The 24,413-nt window shown below is 51.3% G+C and overlaps 2 protein-coding genes across 4 annotated transcripts in view; one reads left to right on the top strand and one right to left on the bottom strand.

The window, feature by feature from the left end:
- The first annotated feature begins 487 nt into the window (after positions 1–487).
- On the top strand, positions 488–12,062 carry PIK3IP1 (phosphoinositide-3-kinase interacting protein 1). 2 transcript variants are annotated; one of them, XM_087423947.1, is made up of 6 exons: positions 488–698; positions 1,639–1,767; positions 1,871–1,990; positions 2,936–3,127; positions 3,230–3,308; positions 10,028–12,062. In XM_087423947.1, exons 1-6 carry the CDS (start codon positions 629–631, stop codon positions 10,230–10,232), a joined length of 795 nt encoding a protein of 264 aa, XP_087280073.1. In that variant the 5' UTR covers positions 488–628; the 3' UTR covers positions 10,233–12,062. The 2 variants fall into 2 exon arrangements, with proteins under 2 accessions (XP_087280073.1, XP_004429815.1); XM_004429758.3 differs by having other exon boundaries at positions 490–698; positions 1,651–1,767; positions 10,028–12,060.
- Positions 12,063–13,001: 939 nt separating this feature from the next.
- LIMK2 (LIM domain kinase 2) overlaps positions 13,002–24,413 on the bottom strand; it is a 55,581-nt gene continuing 44,169 nt past the window's right edge. For both annotated transcript variants that reach the window (XM_004429760.3, XM_004429761.3), the window contains 8 exons: positions 23,629–23,715; positions 22,790–22,921; positions 22,490–22,546; positions 19,977–20,042; positions 18,884–19,058; positions 18,077–18,132; positions 16,865–17,022; positions 13,002–14,807 (listed from right to left, as the gene is read on the bottom strand). In XM_004429760.3, the coding sequence (XP_004429817.1) occupies positions 14,663–14,807; positions 16,865–17,022; positions 18,077–18,132; positions 18,884–19,058; positions 19,977–20,042; positions 22,490–22,546; positions 22,790–22,921; positions 23,629–23,715 (876 nt within the window). In that variant the 3' untranslated portion in view covers positions 13,002–14,662. The remainder of the gene's footprint in view (positions 14,808–16,864; positions 17,023–18,076; positions 18,133–18,883; positions 19,059–19,976; positions 20,043–22,489; positions 22,547–22,789; positions 22,922–23,628; positions 23,716–24,413) is intronic.

Genomic DNA, 24,413 nt, shown 5'->3' on the forward strand with positions numbered 1-24,413 from the left:
ACCCTGGCAAAGTTACACTGTTAAAAAAAAAAAGTCAGTGTTCATAAGCATGTATAAACCACAAAGGCCTTTTTTCAAGAATGGGTATAGTTACATCCACCTGGATACTCTTATTTGTGCCTCCTATGTGGTCTTGAGTTCCTCCTGGTTTTTTAGCTAGCACATCCTCCATAAATTGTTCTGCTTTAGTGACTATAATTCCAAGACTCCCTCCCCTCAATGATGCCTCTTGACAGAATGACTCTTTCTGTACCCACACAAATGGAGACAGAAGAGAGGAAAAGCCCTGGGGATTGCAGCCAGTGCAGGTCTCAAACTGATCTGCTGCTAAGCACAACCTGAACTTCTCTGCCTGTCTTCACTTGGCTGAGTTCCTCTCTTGGCTCAGGGTTAGTGATCTTGCATGGCATACGACGCTTAGGACCCAGGGGGCGCCTTTCAGCTGAAAAACACCTCGCTGCAGCAAGCTAGCTGGGAAGCTCCCAGTTCTAAAGAGAGGCTGTTTACCAGAAGAGCATAACAAGGGCAGGTCTGACTGCAAGGCTGGGACCGGGAGGCAGAGCTGCTGACAAGGGGACCCGGGTTGGACACTAATTGGCCAGTCACCTGCAAGACCAAGGAGGTGAGGATGCTGTTGGCCTGGGTGCAAACATTCTTCATCAGCAACATGCTCCTAGCAAAAGCCTATGGATCTGGAGGTGAGATTACAATCTTTCCTTTCTGCAGCAACTTAATGAAGCAGAAAGGGTAGAGCTCCCTATTTCCCAAGCATGGCCAGGCTAGTCAGGAAGATGACAGGAAGTGAAGCTCTTAACCAGTTTCTGTTGTCCTATGAAAGCTTTGTTTTTTCTTTCTCCTTTCCCTGCCATGGGCTTGCAGCTCCATCTTTGCCCTTAAAAACAAAGGCAAGTAGCCACTTGCTCTTTCCTTTCCCTTGCCCGTGCCTCATGAGTGGATGGAACTTGGGGGTTCACCTCCCCTACTCCTTAAGTCCTGGTTTTTTCAGAGGCTTTGCTTGGTGTGGCCAGAGCACAGGCCCTCCTTCCCCAGCCGCTTCCTGTGGTTCTCCTGCTGAGGGGAGTGGGAGTTTGGAGTCACATCCAGACAGCGGTGAGGCAGGTTCCCTCCGTTTGAGGCTCTGTTTTGCTTGACTGAATCAAGGCTTTTGTAGAATTGCCTTGGGAGGGAGTGTCGCCTGTGGAAGTGTGGCCATATCCGCGCAGAAGGGAACCCCAGAGTTTATGTAACATGGAATTACTACACAGGGATGAATTTCAGTTCTGGCCGCCCACCGACCCAAAACTCCCACCATCTCCACAAAGGGACCCGAACTCAGCCCTCTCCCGCACCTTCCTCCAAAGTGGCCACAAGTTCCAGAGTAACAACCCCTTGCAATTGTGCAGTACTTTCCGGTTTACAAAAAATAAAAAAGCTAATATTCTCTGAGCGCTGACTGATGGCCAGGCACCAGTGGCTGTTTTCTCTTCCTTCTCTTTCGAGCCTCACAACAACCCGAGGCAGGCGGGGTTTTCCACGAGAGGACAGGGAGGCCCAGTAGGGCCCCGGGTCCCCCAACCCGGCAGGGGCACGGCCAGGTGGGCCCGGGCGACCCTGCCGGCCACTCAGACTGCCACTCAGTCTTCCTCACAGGCTGCTTCTGGGACAACGGCCACCTGTACCGGGCGGACCAGCCCTCCCCGGCACCGGGCCTCCGCTGCCTTAACTGGCTGGACGCGCAGAGCGGCCTGGCGTTGGTCCCTGAGTCGGGTGAGTGTCTGCCCCTGGCGGCGGGCGGGCGGCGGCCGCGGTCCCGGCCCCGACCCCGGCCCCGGCCCCGGCCCAAGCCCACGGTGCCTTCTCTCCTCTCCAGGCGCCGGCAACCACAGCTACTGCCGGAACCCGGACCAGGACCCGCGCGGGCCCTGGTGCTACGTCAGCGGCGAGGCCAGCGCTCCTGAGAAGCGGCCTTGCGAGGACCTGCGCTGCCCAGGTATGGGCTCGGGACCCCCGGGACCCCCACGCTCAGGGGTGCCTGGGAGTGGCCATTACACCCGCTGCGCACGTGCGTCCGCGCGACGCTGGCCTGCCCCGCCCCGCCCCCACGCCGTGTGATTGGCCAAGGCTGTCTCCAGGCCGTGGGGCCCAAAGCCCATTGGCCGCCGCCGCCGCTCGGAGTGAGCTCATCCTCCCCGAGCGCCTTGTAAACAATCGCGGGAGGCCAGGCCCCGCCCCTCGGCCGCGCGCTCCCCGCTCAGCGCGCTGCCTCCGGGAGCCCCGGGGACACGCATCCCCAGCCCCAGGCCGTTGGCGAGCCCATCAGCGTTTACTCACCGTTTGTGGAGATCTGCCGTGTGCTAGGTGCTCTGCTCACAGCCTCTCTGGGAAGAACCTGTTTGGGGGATCTGAGCCTCAGAGAAGTTCAGCGATTTACCAAACACAATGGCAGGGTCCAGATTTGAATTCAAGTTTCTTAGACGCCAGAGCGCAGGCTTGTTGCTCCCGAGGCAGCAAGACAATTCTTTAGGATTAAATGGGATATGTAAAGCATATAACATAGGGATTGGCATAAAGCGTGGGCTCAGTAGATGTGAGCTGCTCAGAGGAGTCGTGGATTGTCTTCCTGGCGTAGAGGAGGACCCGTGGAGAAGAAGGCCACTGAGGTGGGCCTTGGAAAATGGCAAGGATTTGGACAGATGAAGACGTGGGAGGCGGGAGAGGCCCTTTCTTATGGTCTTGTCTTCACATTTGCTTTGTCCTAGCAATGGTGCAGCCCTCTCAGGTCTGGTCTTACCCCTGGGCCAGGGTTTGATTTCAGTGTGTGTGGGGGCGTTCCAAGGTGGACCTCCTTCATCTTCCCCAACACCAGGGCCAGGTTCAGCTGTGGAATTCACTCAGGCCACTCGCTGATGAGAGCTATTTCCCACCTCACCTCCAGAAACCACTTCACAGGCCTCCACAGCAGAAACGGAGGAGGCATCTGAAGTGCCAGGCGAAGATGAGATGCAGGTATTCGCACCTGCTAATGCCCTCCCTGCCCGGAGCGAGGCAGCAGCTGTGCAGCCAGTGATTGGGATCAGCCAGCGGGTGCGGGCAAACTCAAAGGAGAAAAAGGACCTAGGAACCTTGGGTATGACTGCCCCACTCCTTGTCCTTGTGGGATTCATCAAGAGATGTCATTTACTAATTGTCTGGGGTGAGACTAATGGGACCTGTGTCCTGTCCTTGGCAGGCTATGTGCTGGGCGTTACCATGATGGTGATTATCATCGCCATCGGAGCTGGCATCGTCTTGGGCTACACCTACAAGAGGTCAGTAGCTTCTCTTCTGGGCTCTCTTGAGAGGAGGAGAGGCAGGTACACAAAGTCAAATCAGACTCCTTTGTGGCATTCTTACCCAAAAAAAGGAAGTGAGGTGTTGAAAGAGAGAAACCAGCTCAAGATGTAGCGACTTGGTTTCTAGTCTTTACTAGGTGACCTTGGACACACCCTTTCCTTTGGTGCCTTTATTCCTAACCCAAAAGCCTTGTGAGGTAGGGGTTCTTGTTCCCCATTTTATGAACGAGGAAGCCTTTGTCAGAGAGGTGAAGTGATTTGCCCAAGGTCACACTGCCTGGGAGTGACAGAACCTGGATTCAAACCCAGCTCTTTTGAAACCAAATTCCCTGCTGTCTAATCCAGCGTGCCTTGCATGGAAGTGAGTGGCACTGCAGAAATCAGGCTGGGCACTCCTTGCAGGGACCCAGAGACTGAATCCTTTCTGTGAGTTATAAAATTCTGCTACTAGAAAAGGTAACCAGCCACTGTTTTTGCAGTTGGGGTTTGAATTTCCTGAGCCATAGACAATGGGATCTCCTCTAGAACAGGAGGCAAAAAGTGAGTTGGAGGAGAGCCTGTTTGCCGCGTATGAGAAAGCCAAAGAGGCTACCTGGGAAACTCAGGGACATGACCTGTGGTTGGGATAGCAGGAGGAGGAATACTTATTTTGAGAGGTCCTCTGGGATACTGTGTGGAAAAGGTTCTCAAAGTCAGTGATGGGTGCATGACGATAAGCCAGAGTCGCATTCGTTTTTATAGCACTGGCTGACTCTGGGAAAATTATTTGCTTTCTTGGGCAAAATCAGAGGATTTGACTTCCAGCCTTGAGTGTCTGTGATATTTCTTTTCTGTGGTCTGAGAAGGCTCCCTGTAAAAGAAGTGACATAGTGGCCTGCATTTTCCAGTGGTGAGGGCCGTGTCTGAGCCCACATCCCCAGTGGAACACCCAGCATAAAATAAACCTAGGGTGTCCTTACAGGTGATGTAGTCAACCTCCTCATTTTACAGATGAGAAAGGGAAAGTGTCGGGTAAGAATAATAATAACAGCATCAGCAAACATTTACCACATGCCAGACACTGCTTCAAGCAATTTGCGTGCTTTAACTCAATTCTCACAATCACTCTTATGAGGTAAATGCTGTTATTATCTCCAGTTTACAGATTAGGAAACTGAGGCAGGAGAGGACATGTGCCTTGCCTGAGGCCACATACCTAGCATGTGGTGGAGCCAAGTCTTAACCCTGCTACTAACTAGCTATCTGTGTGACTTTGGGCAAGTTGCTTCTATTTCCTATTCCAAACCATTGCTGTAACTAAGGCATGTGACTGCGTCGCTCAGTGTGTAGCACATGGTAGGTGGTCAGTAAACAATAGCTGTTTTTCTTTTCTATAAAATGTGGGTACTGTACTAGTGCTCTCCAAACTCTGTTTCTTCTGTGATTTTCTATGATTCAGAAGGCAGAGGTTCAGAGAGGGGAAGTATTGACCTGAGAGAGTCTCCCGGTTCCCAGTCCGAGGTTGTTGCCCCCAGTGGGATAGTTGTCATGGCAGGTCCAGGGACCACTGCTTGTTCATTTCAGAGAGTTAGAGGAAATGATGTTGTGGCCCTGGCCTACAATTCATAGTCAGAACCAAACCGTGTTAGCTGAGTTTAGCCCTTGAAATATTTCTTCCTTCCTCAGCCACTGGATAGCAGTTGGCTGTCCTCCAATCTTGTGACAGTTTCCAGGCCTCCAGGTGCTTGAACTGACTAAATGTTAATTCTGAGCTCAGCTCTCATGCCCAAGGAGGAAGCCAGGCCTTTTTCTTCTAGATTTGCTACTCTAGGCTGTCACGGGACTGCCCTGAGGACTAGAAACGTTCCTGTAAATTCAGGGCATGGCACCAAGTCACCAGACTCCCCATCACTAACCACCAGACCACCCCTTTCCTTAGCAAAAGTGCTCTGAGAACAGACTGCACAACAGGAAACCGCATGTAGGCTAGAGGCAAGCTCTCAGCTCTCATCTCTCCCCAGAGTCAGAGAACAGTGTCTTAGAAAGAACTGTTGAGTGTAGGTTCTGCCACTCCTCAGAATCTTGGTTTGTTGTCTGTTAAATGGGGATATATCTCCCCTCCACACACATCCATACCGACCCCACACCGACCCACCCAAGATTATCATAAGTATTAAATGTAAACAGTAGAACACCAATCAGGTTAAATAATCACAAGAGCAGCAAACATTTATTGCGTACTTTTTTATTTTTTATTTTATAATTTTTATTTTTTCCCCCAAAGCCCCAGTAGATAGTTGTATGTCATAGTTGCACATCCTTCTAGTTGCTGTATGTGGGACGCGGCCTCAGCATGGCCTCTTGGAGAAGCGGCACGTCGGTGTGCACCCGGGATCCGAACCCGGGCTGCCAGCAGCAGAGTGCGCGCACTTAACTGCTAAGCCACCGGGCCGGCCCTATTGCATGCTTTTTTAATAAGTAAGGCCCAGGCCGGCCCGGTGGCGCAAGCGGTTAAGTGCATGTGCTTGGCTGTGGTGGCACGGGGTTCGCTGGTTCGGATCCCAGGCACGCACTGACGCACTGCTTGGCAAGCCATGCTGTGGCGGCGTCCCATATAAAGTAGAGGAAGATGGGCATGGATGTTAGCTCAGGGCCAGTCTTCTTCAGCAAAAAAAGAGGAGGATTGGCAGATGTTAGCACAGGGCTGATCTCCTCACAAAAAAAAAAAAAATAAGTAAGGCCCTACTGAATGCTCTTCCCTGATGATCTTGCCCAAGCCTCATGACCACACTAGAAGGAGCACTTTGACACCATTTTACAGTGAGGAGCTGAGACCTAGAGGAGTTAAGTGCCATCTCCAGGCTACACAGCTAATAAGGTGTGTCTAAGGATTATCAGTATCTCCCAAAAGTCCAGCAAGGCCTGGTAGCTTCATGCAAGTTTGCTTTGAATTGCAAAGGATAGTAGGAAAAATAGAACCTTTCAAAAAAATGGCTGGCTTTGGAAGTCAAAAGAACCAGGATCTAGTTTTGGAACTGCCACCAATTCTGGGTGCAACACTGGACAAATCATTTACTTTGTCTGTTTTCTTTATCTGTAAAATAGTGTAAAGGCAAGGACGTAGATGTGATGATCCTCCTAGCTCTAATATTTCCTACAGACAGTATTGCCTGCTGGGGGCTGCAGGTACTACTGGGTTCAAATCCCGGCTCTGCCATTTGCTTGAACGAATGATTTAACCTCTCTGCATCTGCCTTCCTGTCTCTGAAACAGAGATCCTAATAGATACCATATAGGTTTTTTGTAAGGATGAAATTAGACAGTGTAGTTTGGGCATACAGGTGGTGTTCATAACCCTAGCGGCCTTGAGGAACTTTTCCTGAGCAGTAGTGTGGCACAGCACTGCTTCTGATTGGGAAAATAGCAGGGGCTCAGAGTTATATAATAATTTGAAGAAACCTGTGTTGCCTGAAGGAGGTCTGTGGTGGCTCCATCACCCCCCGAAGAGGATGTCAGAGGCGGCCAGCAGCTCCATCCACACCTGCTCTCTCTGGCCAGCCCAGCTTCCTATCCTGGCCCTGGAGCAGCCAGCCAGGGATAGAATTACTGCAAACCTTAAACTTAGCCGGAGGCCATGAGGCTAATGGGATGGAGCTTTCCCCTGGCTGGGAAGGGCAGGCAGGCACCAGGCTTCCTCTCAGGGGAAGAAGGGCGGCAGGTGGGGGTGGGTGAGGGCTAAGCCTGGCGGGTCTTTGTCCTGGTTGTCTAGGCCACGAGGTTCACACGGCCAGTCTGTGACTAAGCAGCTCCCTGTCCCTGCCCCTAGCACAATGTCTGCGCTAGCTCCTGAGGGAGTGCCTATTTTCTGATAAAAAGGCAAAGGAAAAACTGTAAGTCAACACCACTCCACCCCCTTAGGAGAGGAGCTGAGTCAGTGAATAAGCCTTTTGTTCTTTCTTGGCTGCCAGACAACCGCCCCGCTGCCCCCGCCAAGGCAGTGAGAAGGGGCTGAACTGCCCGCTGGTCAGTGCAGCAGGCCTGGTGGCCTCTCTCAGGTCTTGGAGGGAGCTGGAGGCAGCCGCTGCATCTCTGGGACTCGTAGGCACCATTAACAGGAGGCACGTCCGGTTGGGTGTATCTTGAGGCTTCTAAATGGATGACACTGTAATCCAGATGAGTCCCAGCACCTGCTTCCTTTACCCTTGGCTGCTCTTCTAGCCCTGCTCTACTCCATTAATAGAAATTGATTTTTTTCCCCCTAAAGACTTGTGTATGATGCAGCCTGACCATTATCAACAACTGAGCTGGCCACAGCCAGATGCCTGGTAAAGGAGGTAGCGGAGGAGAACAGGGCTTTGGGGTCAGACTCCAAAGCCTCAGTTTCTTCATCTATTAAATGGGGATGACATTAGCTTGCAAATTTGATGTGGAAATTAAATGAAGATGGTACATGTATAAAGTGCATGGCATCCAGTAGGTGCATAATTAGCTCTTCTCATCCTGGGTAATGAGAAGGCCATTTCCTGGCAGCTTAGTAGGTACTCAGGAAGTATGAGTTCCTGCTTTCCCTGTTCCTCCAGCCCCTTGGCAGAAGATACTTGCATACCCCTCATCTTTTGTCAATTGCATTTTGGTCTTCTGCTGGCTTGGGGGCTCCTTAATAAAATTAAACCTAGACCGTCCAAGTTTCTCTACATGGGCAACCTTGAAGAATCTGGCTTTTTGTTTTATTATGGAGGTAGGTGTTTCCTTCCATGTGGCAGCAGCTGTAACTGATGAGCAGTGCCCAAGGGTAAAGTGCATCTCAGGCTGAGTGGTGATGCACTTGGTCCAGATGACCCTCTTCCCATGTCCCTCCATTTTCCCTCTGGGTGCTCTGGGAGTTATTCTGCTGTGGGAGTTGGTGGTGTCCAGTACAGAGGCTAAGGAGAAGGATGGGGCAAAAGCCTCAGGCTTGCACATTCAGAAACTCAGTCACCCAAGGTGACTCAGGGAGATGACCTCATGACTTTGCCCTCTGTGACCTTACAGTGAGAAATAGGGATCAGAGCACATCTCATTTGAGGGATCTTACAGAATGTCAGGGGCCCTGGAGATTATCAAGTTCAACTCCTTGTTTTACAGATGATGAAATTAAGGCCTAGAGAAGAGGGGAGTTGCTGAGGTCACATCAATAATACTTGCCTTGGCTGGTCAGTAACAAGAGTTTTCTTGGGAAACCAAATTAGGATAACATTGCTTGGTGAGTCAAGTCATATTCAGGGCAAATCATAATAACCACTTATGAGTTTTACAGCAGTTTCACTGTTTTCAGAATGCTTTCACATTCATTATCTTATTTTGAGGCAGATATTATCCCCATTTCACAGATGAGGAAACCAAGGCTCAGTGAGGCTGTTTTTCCACGTGTCACACAGCTAAGGCAGAGGTGGTAGTAGAACACAAGAAAACTGGTTGATTTAAAGACAGTTCTGAGGCACCCGTGCAAACTCCTCCCCCTCCAGCCCCTGCTGTTTTCTCAATATTCTCATCTCTGGAAACTTTGGTCGTTGTACCTCACATCATGATGGATGTGTAATCTGTCTGATCCCAGCCATCTCCCTGAGGAGCTCTGAAGTAGGCCTATGTTGTTTTAGCAAGTCATCCTTCAGCTGCCTGCTTCAAGGCCTCTTTGGGGTGGGCTTCTTCCAGGAAGATTTCCTCCAACAGGTGAGCCCATGTGTCTAGCTGCTGGCTTCTGAGGATGCTGACCTGGGTCCTGGGTGCTGGTTCCGGTGTGCAGTGTGCTGGGCACTCACCAAACCCTCTGGCTTGCAATTGGGATGGCCTGGTGCAGTGGGAAGGGATCTACATATGCAGCCAGAAGACTGGGTTTGAGTCCTTGCCCCACGATTTCTTTGGGGTGAGCCTGATCAGATCCAAACTTCTCTTGAGTAGCAGCCAGAGTCCAGCAGACCTGGGTTTGAGCCTACCATGTTGTTGGAGAGTTCCTTAACTTCCTGGGCTATTTCCTCATCTATGAAATGAATGATAAGACCTAATTCTTAGGGTTCAGCCAAAAATGAAGTGAGCTAACATACATAAAGTTTTTAGCATGGAGTGAGTGCTCCACGTGAGTAAAATGGGGCAACACCATGGCCTGACTGGGTCACTGAGCACCATTAGAATTCAAAGGCTTGTGAAAATTCTGAGGGGTCTAACACTCATTGTCTCGTTGTTTCCCATTGACCTGAGCAGCCCTGAGTCCTTTTTGCCCCCTGCATGGGGTGGGGATGGTCCCTGTTTCCAGTCGGGGCTCATACCTCCTGGGACTTTAGGATAAGATGACTGTCTCAGAACAGGATGGTCAGGCCAGTTTTCTGGACTTTACGGGTTAGGGCCAGGATAGTTCTCTGGGTCTCTTGGAGCCCTGGGCTGAAAGAACAAAACTATATCTTGCTAAGAGTCTCTTTCCTCTACACTATCTTCATTGAGCCCCACTGCAGCTGTGTGAGGTTCACGCTACTATCATCCCCATTTTACAGATGAGGAAGCAGAGACCAGAGGTGTGGGGGCTCCTTGTGGAGTTAAGGCAGTCTGGCAGAATAGAAATCTAGTACATAAGCCACTGATTTCTTGTGGCCATGGCTTGCCCCTGCTCGGGCCTCAGAGGTGCTATCTAATGAGTAAAGCCACACAGGAAGCACTGCCTAAACACTTCCCTCTTTTCCTGCCAGGGGGAAGGACCTGAAAGAGCAGCATGAACAGAAGGTGTGTGAGAGAGAGATGCAGCGCATCACCCTGCCCCTGTCTGCCTTCACCAACCCCACCTGTGAGATTGTGGATGAGAAGACCATTGTGGTCCACACCAACCAGACTCCAGTTGACCTTCAGGAGGGCAGTGCCCCCCTCATGGGCCGGGCAGGTACTCCTGGGGCCTGAGCCCCCACAGTGGGCAGAAGCCCATGCAGACACTGGTGCAGGATGGCCTAACCTCCTACAGCTGGGAGGATCTACACTTTTTGTTGTGGTTAAAACCCGCCCCTCACTTTTTTTTTGGTGAATCTTAAGACAAGCAGGTAGCACTGTGGGCTGAGGGCGAAGCTGGGTAGGGTCCTGCCAATCCTCCTTCTCGATCCCTTGGAGCAGGATATCGCCTAAATGGATGGAGACAGTGGCAGCCCCCACAGCAGTGCTGCTGACAAGGGTTTCCAAACATTGCCTGTGCCCTGGAACTGAACCAGGGACGGACAGGGAGCTCCCCCAGGCTCCTCTGTGCTTTATTATGCAAGATGGCCTCAGTCTCTCTCTCTCTGTTTGTTCTCTGTGGGCACACACTGTTATTCATAGTTCAGGTCAAGAGGCAGCATTTAAAAAATATATTTAGTTTTTAAAATATTTGGGATGGAACTCCCTACTGACCTCTGAGAACCGGAAATAAGTTCGTACAAAAGTCAAAACTGTGGGTTGAGAACGGGATCTAGGCTGGGGGCTGCTGGGTGTGCTCCAGCTTGCTGGCAGTGATGTGCCTTGACAACCGTGGGCCGGGCCCGGGCCCGGGCCCAAGGACTCTTCCTGTTTTGAAAGGAAGGGAAGGGAAGAATTGCACTGAACATTCCACTTAGGAAGAGGGCAGAGAAGGATCCGTGACTGCCTTAGGCCACAGGACCTGAGGTGGACCTGGGGTTCCCCAGTCTGTCTCTCCTCAGGGTGGACAGTGACCTCTTCATTTTGTAGGGGTAAGGGTAAGACAACAGCCAGCTAACTGTGGGAATGACACTGTGGGGCCTTGTGAGCTACTTCTGCGAGGCTGACCTGGAAACTAAGCTCAGAGGCAAGGTAATCAAGTCCTTCAGGCTTGCCTCTGCAGTGGTGTGAGTTTGCAGGTGGCCCTGTGTCCTCCAGGCTAGCACCTTCCTGTGGGGCTAGGGTCACAACCTCTAACTTGTAAAACAATCATAGAACCATTAGAAGGGACCTTAGGGTTCCTCAAGCCTTTTGGACAAAGGGGCCCAGAGGGAGAAAAGGATGCCCAGTCAGAGCAAGGTACCAGCGTGGCCAAGAGGAACATTCTCCACAGCACTGTGCTGTACTGTGCCAGCGGCTCAGCAGGGCCTCCAAGCCCTGATGTCACACTTGGAAGCCTCAGCAGTTCTCCTTATCCACAGAGCTTCCTTCCTAAAGCCCTTCCACTGCCCCATGTGGAGACGGGGGTTAGTAGGGCCCATTCTCTTCAGCAGGCTGTTCCCAGGAGTAGTCTGCTGAGGGGACCTAGGCCTCAGGGGGTCCCTTGGTGTTAGTGATGCTGAAGAAGAGAATATTACTGGTTTCTACTTTTTTATGAAAGCATTTCTCTGTATACATGTTTTATATACCTCATTTTGACACCTGCATATGAAGTGCAGGAAATTACTCTGCCACTTGATTTATATAAATGAATTGTAAAAAAAAAAAAAGACTCCATATTGCCAAGTTTTTGTGGGGTACTAGGACACTTCTCTTGTAAGTTGGGGAGTTTTTAGTTACCTTGTCAACACCTGTGTGGCGAGCTCTGGCTTTCCCTCATTTACCCTGGCCCTGTAACTGGGAGGTGGCAACAGTTGAATGGTTGCTAACGGCAGACTCTATGTGTTCTGTCGTCATCACCAGCAATCTTCCAGGTTGAAGTTGCAGGAAAGATGCGTGTGTGGGCCTCCCAAACGGCAGTTGGTCACTGCAAATCCTCTCCCCCTCAGCATTCTTTCTGAGCTGGAGATAGATAGATAGTTAAAATGAACATCCAGGCAGCCCTTGGCAGGGGCTGGAATTGGGTGGGGGGTGGTGGTGCTACAGCAGCCAATGGAGGGATGGGTGTGCAGAGGGGGATGGGTCCTTGGGCTGCCTGGAGCAGCTCTGGGCTGAGGAAGGTTCCTGTGGGGGTGACTCCCAGGTCTACCAACGGGAGCGTTTGTTGGATTTTTACCAGGGGATTTCAGCAACAGGTTCTCAGCCTCTAGGAATACCCAGAGTGACCTCTGCCTATGTCCAGACATTGCTTTATAGTTCTACAAGCAAGGGGCATCCTAGAGCATCGGTTTTCCAGGAACCAGATTCTGGGCTTAAGTTGGACTCCTCAAGCTTTGGGAGAAACCACTTTTGGGTATACAGATTTATATTGTGCCCAGAATTCCACCAGCTAGATAGCATCATCGTGCCCAGTGGTCATCCCTCCACAATACCCTCCATGTACAGAAGCACGAAGAAACAGGTCTTCTACTCTCAAGCACTTGTAGGGAAACACAAGGGGTGGGGGTGATTTGCATTCATTTCTTCCCATTATGAAGGTGGACCCAGCCCTGTGGAGAGGACTCCAGGATATCCAGGCGATAGAAGTGTGTGTATATTACAGGGTGGGAGTGTAGGGCCCTGAAGGAATGACTTGGCCAGCGGGTGGGAGTCAGTCAGCCCTGCTCCAAGGACTGGGCTGCCTCACATGGGACGTGCATGTTCTCTGGAGCAGGTTGGTGTCTACATAAGGAGAGGGGATTAGAGCTGGGGAGCATAAGAACTCCCTGCTGTGGGGAGTCGTGTGGCCTGGGCTTGAAAGTGGCCAGTAGTGTGCCTCTAGAAAGGAGCAGGGGAGGCCTTGCATTTCCTGGCAGACAGGCCAGCAGAACCTCCACATGCATCTCCCTGAGCCAGGGCCCAAGTCACTTTTTCACTCTCAGTATCGTCAGTTAAGTTAACTGCTTAATTTATTTGGTCTGCTCAATAGCCCAGCTTGGGCCCACCACTCCCACACTTGCTGGGGACAGCCAAGGCACAACCAGCCACACAATGCTGACCTTGCTGCTGCTGTGAGTCCAGGGCTCAACGCTATTTACAAGCCTGCATACTCCACACCTAAGTATGGTCTATACAGCAAGTAAACTGGCCAGAGATGACATCTTATCCCACAACTCATCAGGTCTATGTACAGTATTTCACATATCACCCAATAGGTGTAACAATAAGATAGTATTAACAGCAACCACTCTCCTGAATCACTCCCCCTGCCCCGCCTCCCCCCTCCAAACAACCACCACACATTGTAGTAATATCCCAAGCCCATTTCCCATTTGTTAAATATGGTGCAACCTCACAGACACTTAGGAGGAGGCAAATCTATTTGTGTTGAACAGTCCCTAGAGCTCTGGAAGCCAAGGTGGAGGGTGCCGCTGGGGCTTTTCAGCGCCCATGGCTGTGGCTCAGGAGGTGGTAGCCAGGAGCTAGTGAGCTGGACCGGCCAACAAGGGAGGTAGAAGCCAGGGAGCTGTCTCCCCCAGCATCTCAGCTCTAGGACTCTGCCACGACCTCCTCCTGCCCAAGTTGCTGCCTGGACAAAGCATGGTAAAGGGTGAACAGTGGCTGCCACAAGGACAAGGACAAGAGATTGCCGAGATTCCCACTCCCCCGCCTCATACACCGGGGCCTGTGACAAGCCATACCGTCCTCCAGAACCTACCTAGCTCTAGGCAAAATGTCTTGGGCTTCTGACTGAGGTGCCCACTGGTCAGAGTGACAGCAGCCAGGATACGGGCTCTCTAGAGGTCAAGGCCCTCTTTCTTTCTAGCCCCCATTCCTGTACTTGTAGGTGACTGCTTGTTGCAGGCACAAAGGGAGACCCAGAAGTTCTCAGCCAGTCTCCAGCAGTACAGTTTGAGAACATGAGGTGGAAGCTCCTCCTCACATTGATGTAGCCCCTTGGCCTGGGAGGTGAACAGAAACCAGCCCTTCCCCTGACTCCTGGCCATTTCCACCACAAACTGACTAAGAGACTCTTCAAAACCTACTCCCTCAACCCCTGCCCCAAGGGAAGGCAGGACTTGGAGCGGAAGGGGGGTAGCACCACTGTCATTTCACATCCTTGGAGTGCCGCCTGGGCACCAGTCTCTCTCGTCCACATTCTCACTTGAAGTCCTCCTGTACTCAGCTGGACCAGAAACTTCAGAGCCCCAGGCAGGTTCACCCTGGGATCCTGCCCAGCAGGTCCAGGTCACGCTGATTAGTGTAAGCAAGAGTGTCCCGGAATCCCACTGCCAGGGAGTTCCCGAGTGGTCACGAGTAACAGATTCCTCCTGGCCCAAACAGGGGCCAGGCTTTTTTCTCTTCTTCACAGCTTTCAGGCGAGTGTTGGATTTACAGACAGTAACCAGGCCCCAAACCTGTAGAGATGTGTTTCCCTGGTGCTGCACCCGCTCGCCTCCTGGGGAGGTAGTAGGGATGGCTTGTTCTGCTTCTAAACAAGCCGCCAATCCACAGGAAGCCCGGACGGCCCTGCCCACAGCAGGAATGGGGCGCAGAGGGGGCAATGCTGGCTGTGGAACGCCCCCCCGCAGGGGGCTGGGCTGGGGTTAGGGGGGCGAGTCTCGGGTCAGGCCGTACTGCATGCTCACAGTGTGGTCCAGCTCCTCCAGCTCTGCAGGCAGCGGGATGCCCAGCTCCCCCAGGTACAGAGAGAGGGCCTCAAAGGAGTCCTCCAGTTTTGAGAATGCCGGTCTAGAAAGAAAAAGGTTGAGTTGGAGGCAGGTGAGATATGAGCAGGGCCATGGGGTGGCGTGAAAAGCACGTAGGCCTGCTGCTCAACCACTTCCTAGTTCTATGGCCTCGGACAACCTCCTTAACCTTGTTGTGCCTTTGTGGGAAATGGGGATAATATAATGTTACTGCTACGGCATAGGGCTGCTGTACAGAATAGAGATAACACTGTGAGAAGGCTGGCCTGGCTCTAGGGGGTAGCTTAAAAAAAGAAAGTCCAGGAGAAAAAAAGCCCCTCCCATGTCTTGGAGAAAATGCAATCATCAAAGGTGGGATTGGACTAAGTGCCTTTTTTAAAGATCCTTTCCCGTCCTGAGACTGTTTCCACATCAATGGATCTGCCCAGGATCAATGGATCTTTCATAGACTCAGCAGGCTCTTCCCAAGGAGAAAGCAAACACTGGGCTCTCTCTGCTATGGAAATAGCTCAGCTGCCCTGGAATCCTAAAACATCTCAGGCTTACTCCTCCACCTCCTCCATGTTTTTGCTTAAATATCTTGCCACCTTCTCAGTGAGGCCTACTCTGACCACCATATTTAAAATTGCAACTTGCTCCCTAAACAATCCTCTTTACTCAGCTTGACTCTTTTTTCCATAGCAAACTTGTCACTCTCTAATATTCAATATAGTTTATTATATGTAGTGTTGATTATCTCTATTCCTTAAAATGAGTTCCAGGAGGGCGGGTACCTTCATTTTGTTCACTGCTGTACCCTAAGTACTCAGAACAGTATCTAGCACCATGGCAGGCACTCATTAAATATTTTTTGAATGAATTAAAGACAGACATTTTAGAGTGACTGAGAATGAATATTAATAAACAAATATTGTGCAGCTTCTCATTTTTCCTCATGCTCTTAATTTAGTGTTATTGAAGAATTGTGGTCGTTGGCCCACGAAGGAACAAGATCTAGAGCCTCCCACTAGCAAGTCCCAACTCTAAAGTGGACCATCAGAAATCATTTTAAAATAAAGGTTATGTGCCAACTGGTTATCTTAGGGGGATGGAGTTGAGGAGTGAGGAGAGTGTTGAAAGGCACATTAGTTAGGAAATTATAGAAGACATATACTTCCTATGCTATAAATTTTGGTAATGTTTAAATTTGTTTTTTAAAAGAAATATGATTTTTAAAAAATTTTATTTATTTATTTTCCCCCAAAGCCCAAGTAGATAGTTGTATGGTCATAGCTGCACATCCTTCTAGTTGCTGTATGTGGGACGCGGCCTCAGCATGGCCGGAGAAGCGGTGCGTCGGTGCGCGCCCGGGATCGAACCCGGGCCGCCAGCAGCGGAGCACGCACACTTAACCGCTAAGCCACGGGGCCAGCCCAGAAATATGATTTTTGATACCAGAAAAAAAGCACAAGATTCTAGTTTTCTAATGCACAAACTTGAAAAGACCCGGGGTAACTTTGGTAATAATGAAAGCAATAACCTGAGAAGAACAAAGGTAATTTCAAAAAGATTTCTTTAAAGGAGAATATTAACTAAATGCATAAAGAGGCTCACTGTAGTAATACCAATTGTAAAGAGAAACTGGAAAAACCTGAACATCTACATTATGTATCTTATATGTTCATATAGCCTCTTAATTGAATTTCATGTAGTCAACAAAAATGATAGACAGGAAGATTGGTAGTAACAAGGAAAATGCAGGGCAAAATATAAAACTTTTCTCTATTTGAGATTATAACAATATAAAAAATGTGTGTTTGGGCACAAAGAGGGGAATAAGGAAACACGAAGACATTTATTCTGTTGGAATGGTATAGATTTGGGTGAATTTTCTTCTGTTAAAATTTCTTTAATGGTTGTGTTTCTGTATTATATCCAGGTCACTTGTTACTATGCCCTCATCTCCCTCCCCTACCTGGCACATCAGGGTTGTCAGGTGGCTTCAGTGGTTGACAGGCCATCTTTGAGCTCAAGGCTTTTGCCAGCCCTGTGCCATGGCTGAAGGCTGGGGCAAGTGTCCCAGGGCTGTGTGAGCTGGGGGAAAAGTGGTGGGGTACCAACCTGCTCTCAGGCTCCAGTTTGCAGCAGATGGCAGCCAGGGGGAAAAAGGCTGGGGGGCAGTCTGTGGGGACAAACTTCTCCCAGAAAAGCTTCACGTTGAGGCCAAAGTCCAGTGTACGGGGCAGGCAATCAGGATCTGCATACACCTGCCCAATGATCTGCAGATGAGAACAGGGCTGGTCAGGAATGGATTATGGAGGGTGCGGCCACATGGCAGGAAAGAGGGATGCTGGTGTGTGGACAGGAAGGATGAGCAGAAGAGGGAAGTAAAAACCAAGGTTAGAGAGCTGCCCCTGACTTCCATCTCTCCAAATCTTGCTAATCCAGACTTGTCTCTCGACTAAGAGTCTGATTACTGAGGAGGGTTTAGAAGAGGCCTTGCTGCAGCAGAAGCACAATGTCTCAAATTGGCAACTGGAGGGCAGCTTCTAGACATCCCACCCTTCCCTGCTGTGTCCCCTTGTGTCTGTGTCCCCTGCCAGAGTTCAGGCTCTATGAAGTGAGGTGCTGGGTCTGATTCATGTCTGAAACCCTTTGGCGCCAGCCTAGAGCTTTGTACACAGTAGATGCTCAGTTGATCTCTATTAAAGAAAATTTTTAAAAAACCTTCCTTCATGATTCCAACTGTCCCTTGTCTCTCCTGTACCACTCACCACTCTGTAGGAATTACAGAAGCCTCTGACTGTATGTGTTCGAGTTAGTGCTTCGAGATAAGACTGAGCGAAGCGCTTAAGGGCAGGAATCTTGACAAGACTCACTCTGTACCCCACAGTGCCTAGCACTGTGCTAGACAGGCTTCCTGGAGTGCCTACTTCCACTTGTCAGGCTGAGGATGGGGGCCCCACAGGGCCTGCGGAAGGGGAACAGAGGGAAAGGTTACATCTGGCCCAAGAGCTAGATGGACAGACAGAGGAACAACCCTCTGCCTCACCTGGTGGAGTTCTGAGTCTCACCTATGCCTTACTGGCCGTGTAACTGAGAGCAAGCCACTGCCCCTTTCTGATCCTCAGTTTCCTCACCTGAAAAAACCAGCCCAGTCCTTCCCATGGGACCAATGAGACTCAAATGTGCCAACAGATGTGTGATAAACTGTACAACCCTATACTTGTGTTGATCCTATGGCAAGCTATTCATCTTCAGGAAGAGGAGCTCTAGTCCTGAGGCAGAACACAGCTGCTAGGCCTGCTGCCTGGCCTCCACGCTGGAGCTCACCTCGCAGAGAACGATCCCAAAAGAGAAGACATCCACCGTCTCATCGTAGCTCTTTCCTTGGGGAACACAGGACAGCAGGCTGTTAGGTTTGGTCCCTTATCTGCTCTGTACTAAGCCTGGGGCCAAGCCAACCCACACCCAAGAACCAGGACTAGAATATGTTCTGTGGGGATGCCCCAAAGGCTGCCCAGGACAGGTGCCATCTGAAAATCACCTTTGCTTAGCCCTTGGGGTGGGCTGCCTTGGAGAGATCTTATAAAACAATACTGCCCAGGATGAAACTGCATGGGATAGTGAAAGAGAACTGGACTCTGCCATTAGCCAGCTGTGTGCTCCTGGGCAAACCACTGAACTTCTCTGGGCTTCAGACACCAAAAAGGGTTGTAGCAGACCATTTCTGAGGCCTCACAACCGTGTGCATTTCAAGAATCCCAGCCAGCATCTCTGGCTGGTTTGAGCATTATCCACAAGGGGGCACCACACTTCAGTTCTCAGCATGGAGAGGAAAAGGCTAAAAGTTTGGGCACTAAATAACCTGAGCTCTCAGCTACCCTTGGGGCACAAAAGCCACAGTCAGACCTCACCCTAGGCCCAGGATGGGACACTGACCAGCTCGCAGGCCAGAGCTCAGGGAGGAAGGAGCATATGAGGCCTGGTCTGGCAAAGAATAAAAATCATCCAGCCCTCAGCTCTGGGTACCTGGCCTCAAACTTCATAGGCCTACCCTGGAGCTCCCAGGGCTCTGCTGCAAGATGTGGCCCCCCACTCCCCTCTGGGGGCACATCCCCTGAGGGCATCAGGACTCACCGTTCAGCATCTCAGGGGCCATCCAGTAGGGGTTTCCCACCACCGTGTAGCGCTTCTTACGGTCATTCTTGCGCAAGGTACGTTTCTTGGTGGTGGCCTTCTCCACTGGGGGCCTTTTCCTCTCCTCGACTATGAGCCGTGACAGCCCAAAGTCTGCCACCACCACAGTCTTGTCCTGGTAGGACAGGGGCCAGGTCAGGACTTGGTGGGGACATTCCCAAGAGAAGCCATTGAGAAGGGGAGGAAAGGTATATAGCAAAGGAGTCACAGCTAAAGCTCCCTCTGGCAGTTGAGGCTCTAATAGTCTGATATCTGCACACAGCAGATTCCCCAGACGTGGGGGTATTCATAGCAGAGCCCCTGGAGCCTGGAGGGGTGAGGCTCCGGGACCTGGAGAGTGGAACTCAGAGGCAGGACAGGGGCTTTCTTTTGTTTTGTTTTTTCCCGTCCTGCTTTGTTCCCAAAAAGATTTAAGGCCATGGCTAGAACAAGGATAAGACAGAAAAAGACGAGGTGGAGGGCACTCAGTGGGAGAACTTAGGGGAGATAAGCTCTTCAAATAGCTACGGGGCAGTCATGTGGAAAAGGGATTACGATTGTTTGGTGTGGGTCCAGAGGGCAGAGCCAGGGCCAGTTAGTGGACACTGAGGAAGCCAGATTGCAAGTCAACAGGAGGAATAACTTTGTAACAACAAGAGCTTATGGGCCAGTGGGAAGAATGCTGGCGCCAAACCGGTCACTGTAATTTACTAGCACTGTGGCCTTAGGCTGAGGCTTTAGGTGCCACAGTTATAACATGGGATCTGCAGTGAGCTACTTTATAGGACCATCATGTGGCAAAACCAGGAAAAGCGACAGGGCTCTACATACAGTTAAGAAACTTCTGAAGTCCCTTCTAACCAAACGATTTGGAATTGTGTCCGTAAGTGTCTAGGAACTCCCAGAAGAGAAAGGAGGGCACTGGAGGGAGCAGGAAGGGCAAACAGGAGCCCTAGGAGATACCTCTGGTCTAAAGCAAGAGGAGACAGTCTCCTTTATGACAAGGAAGCCAGGTGGGCTGGCCCTGGGGGGGACCCAGAGCAGTGGGACCTACCAGTTTGATGAGGCAGTTGTGTGAGTTCAGATCCCGGTGGATGATACACATGGAATGCAAATAGGCCTGGAACAGAAGTACAAGCTGAGACCGATGGCCAGTAAATCAACCAGATGCTGTTGCTGGAATTGGGGGCCATGCAACCTGTTCTACCCCCAGGCCATCCCCACCCAGCTTCAGAACCCAACCTGGACTCCAGGGCCCAGACCTTCCTGCAGTTACTCCCTTGTCCCAACACCAAAAGAAAGCCAAAGGCCACCTGGGCTTCCTCCTCCCTGCTGCCATCTCCTGCCCAACCTTTGTTCACTCACCCCAACCCAGTGGCTGCTCTAAGCCCTCCGTGCTCTCTTCTAAAGTTCCCAATTTTACTGGGCCCTGGCCGTTGCATGCCCCCATCCCCTCTACCCATTTTACTTAGATGCAGGCCTTCTGAGGTGAGCATCCTCAGATGCACTGCTCCTGGCCCCCTCACGCCCCACCCTCACCCCAATCTCTGGATTCAGCCACTCTGGGTCCTTCGTGCCTGTGATGGGGGAAGATGTGACCTTCTCCTGGTCCAGTTGGCTCTATATTCCCGACAGTCCCCTCCCCTGAGACTTGGCACCCTCCTTGTTCTCTGTCTACACTTTAACCTCTCCCTCTTCCTACACAAATGTTTCTGAACAAGCCTCTGTTTGCTATTTTCTACCTCCAGGCCTCTACCTCTGGCTCTTGTCACTCTCTGGAGCTACTTCCTTTTCCTTCCTTTCCTTCCCCAGCAAATGTGGAAGGAGCTGCTCCCCCCTCCCCAGCACCCTGCAACACTGCTTCCATCCCCTGGGCTCCTAGAGCTACTCACACTCCAAGGAGCTCTTCCTGAATCACCTATAGCTTGTGACCTCCTCTGCCCACCCCCCTCCTCAAAGCTTGCTCACACCTCTCCCATGCTACCTGCCCCCGAGACTCCTGTGTGCCTGCTTTTTCCTTCCAGGCTCCTCAGTGTTAGCCCTTCTCAAAACCACCTTCTCGAGGCCGGCCCCATGGCTTAGCAGTTAAGTGCACGCGCTCTGCTACTGGCGGCCCGGGTTCGGATCCCGGGTGCGCACCGACGCACTGCTTGTCTGGCCATGCTGAGGCGGCGTCCCACATATAGCAACTAGAAGGATGTGCAACTATGACATACAACTATCTACTGGGGCTTCGGGGAGAAAAAGTGAAAAAAAGGAGGAGGATTGGCAATAGATGTTAGCTCAGGGCCGGTCTTCCTCAGCAAAAAGAGGAGGATTGGCATGGATGTTAGCTCAGGGCTGATCTTCCTCACACACACACACAAAAAAACCCACCTTCTCTTCACATGCTGACCCACACATCAGCCTCAGCAGGTATCTATCCTAGCTCTTCCTAAATCTGTTTCCAGACCATCACTGCCACCCCCCAAATGTCTGGTAAATGACACCACCATTGTTCTAGGCACCTCAAGCCACCCCAACTCCTGACCCCCCAGCTCTTTTCTCTCACTGCCAACTAGTCTCCCCATTCTAACTCCATCCTGCCTCCTAGTCTCCTGTCCCCACAACCACACCTTAATTCAGAAACCTGAAATGTTTCATTAGCCCCCTACCCACGTCTCCCCGCCCTGAGTTCTCCCAACTCTACCCCCACCTCCTGACCACACCAGATTCATCTTCAGAAAGGCACAGCTCTGGTCATAAAACTTTCTTGCTTAAAAATCTTTTACATCTGTCTTTTTGGCTCCCCAAACAAAGTCCAGACTCCTTAGCTTAAAACACAGGGAGCTTAATGTACCCTTAGACTAATATTGTCCTCATGGACCCCACATAAAGAACAGTAATTAAAATCTCAGGGTTGGGGGTCAACTGACTAGCCCAGCTCCCATCTCTGCCCCTTTCTAGTCTCAGCTTCTCATCTGGAAACCAGGGTTGTTGTAAGGAATAAATATGCACGTGCATGTTAAGTTGCTCAGCTCAGTGCCTGGTATATAGGAAGCACTCAGCAACTATCACTATTACTGCTATGACTGGCATCATTCTTTTCCAGGTAAAATAGACTATTTCCTCCTCTCTCCTCCTATGTCTTTGCTGCTGTCATCACCTCAACTCTGGGGTCTCTCTGCCAAGAGGAATTTTTATCCAATTCTGACCCATCCTTCAGGGCTCAGCTAGAACACACTTCTCTCTTCTCTGATTTCCTAGGCGGTGAGGTATTCTGCTTGCGGGACACCTCTGTGACAGCAAGGTCAGGCCACCTCATGCTAGTTTACTTCTCTAGTTTGCCTTTCTCATGTCCTGTTTGCCCTTGAAGATTTGGAATTCTTTGAGAGTAGCATTGTGAGCTGAGAACAGCCAGCTGGAGGCAATTTCACCGGCAGAGAGAAGCTCAATGAACAGCTGCTGAATGGCCCAGCCCACACAAGCTGCCCAGGATGGGGTCTCTGCCCTCCAGTGCCTGCCCACAGTCCTTGCGCCTCTCCCAACTCCCCCAACCCCACTGGCAGGGTTGTTGGCAGGACTCACCATTCCAGAGGCGATGCCTTTGGCAAACCTGACCTTCTGCTGCCAGGGGAATGGGTCCTGCAGGAAGGGGAAATGCCCATCAGAAGCTGTTGGGCCTTGTCCCGTAGTAGTCCAGATCCCACGGGTCAACATGGTCTGCCAATGAACCCTCCCTGCCTGTGCCCAGCCCCACCCAGCATGGTCCTTTGTAGACAAAGGCGAGAGACTCTCTGGTCATCATGGTTCCAGGCTAGTGGTGACAGAGGTGTCCCAGTGACAACCCACCAAGGCTCCTGGGGACCACAGGGGTGGTATGCTCACCACACTGCGTAGAAAGTCCTTCAGCGTGCCCCCCTCAATGTACTCTGTCAGCAAGTTCAGCTTCTTGTCCTTGTACAGCACACCGATGAACTTGAGCACATTGGGGTGGTCCAGGCTGCGCATCACCTTCACCTGGGGGTGGGGGAGGCCAAGCAGGGTGGGTGGTTACTTCCCACTATGTCTTCCTCACCCCGTCCCTCCAGGGAGTCAGTTTGATAAGTGTTACCTGCATCTCCTACCTCTTATCTTATGTGATGGGGAAGAACACCTCCACATGGATGGAGATGGCCTCACAGGCTCACCTTTGGGATCTTGCCTTTCTAGGAACTGCACCAGGGGGAACCGGAGTGGGAAGGTCCAAAGGTGAAACAAAGGCCTGGAGGGCAGCACTCGGACCACAGGTGCACCCAACTGAAGTAAAGGAGCAACTTGGGAGAGGTGGTGAATATTGTGTAAATGCTCAAGGGGTGTCACTTTTCTGGGAGGCCCCACTCCAGGCTCCCTTAGCAGGGTGTTCAGGTGGTGATTAGAGCATCTAGTTGTACTAAACTGGTCTGTTTTCAGGTCGATCACCCCCATTAACTGTGAGCTCCTCTGAACCACATCTCATTTGTTATTGCATCCCTTATGCCCAGCTCGTGCTATCTCTAGTAAGTGTTCATTGAAAAAATAATTACGGTGTAATTTAGAGGGGCAAGGACCTTCCTCTACTGTTCTCTTCTGCTCAGCCTTTAAGAAAGTGATTCCAAACTAAGTTTCCTCTAGAAACCATTATTTAGTAACATCTTTCTCCTTCCAATGGTGACACCAAACTCCTAATCCCTACGCCACCTTTGTACCTCAGTCAGGAAAGTCTTCTGTGTTTCCTCGTCACACCGAATTAACTCCTTCATGACCATCACTTTGCCCGTGGCTTTGTGTGTCACCTACAAGGAGGGCAACTGTTACCGGTGCAGAGACCAGAGGCAGTTTTGAGAAACTGTGAAAATCTATGCAACTGGCCATCCCATCCCTCGGAGGACACACTGAGCCAGATCAGACTGACAGAGTTCATGTGTAGAAGACACAGCACGGGGCAACAGGAGACTCAGAGGGGAGCATACCCTCTTCCCTGGAGAGCTGGGCATGCACAGAGGAGAGGCAAGAATCCAGAAAAGGGAAGTGCAGAAGAAGGCATGAGGGGATGCTGCCAAGCCAAGCAGGGGCTCTGGTCATCTGACGCGGGGTGAGTCCCTGGGGTGAAGAGAAGTCTGGGGGCAAGATGGTCAGTGCCACAGACATGCACCAGGGAGCTGGGTGGGTGGGGTGTGAGCTCTTCAGCCCCACTGCCCCAAAAGCTGAGACACACGGCTTACCTGACCCCCCCCTCCCAGCTCTCAGCAGAGGAGGAGGAGAGAAAGAGAGAAGGTTAGTCCCTGAGACTGTTCTTCAGGGAGCCAGGAGCCACTTGTGCTCCCTGCATCATGCCCAGCACTGAGGCCTCTGGGCACCTAAAAAGACCCAATGACTGGAAGCAGGAGTGCTATGGGCACAGCTCATCGCAGCCCAGGTCTCCAGGTCCACCAAGCTCACTGCAACAGCAACGCTGCCCTTACGTGGCCTGGGAGGGCGGGGGTGTAGCCCT

The sequence above is a fragment of the Ceratotherium simum genome, chromosome 35 (genome assembly GCF_057802395.1).
Source record: "Ceratotherium simum simum isolate JZ-2026a chromosome 35, ASM5780239v1, whole genome shotgun sequence".
Lineage (NCBI taxonomy): Eukaryota > Metazoa > Chordata > Mammalia > Perissodactyla > Rhinocerotidae > Ceratotherium > Ceratotherium simum.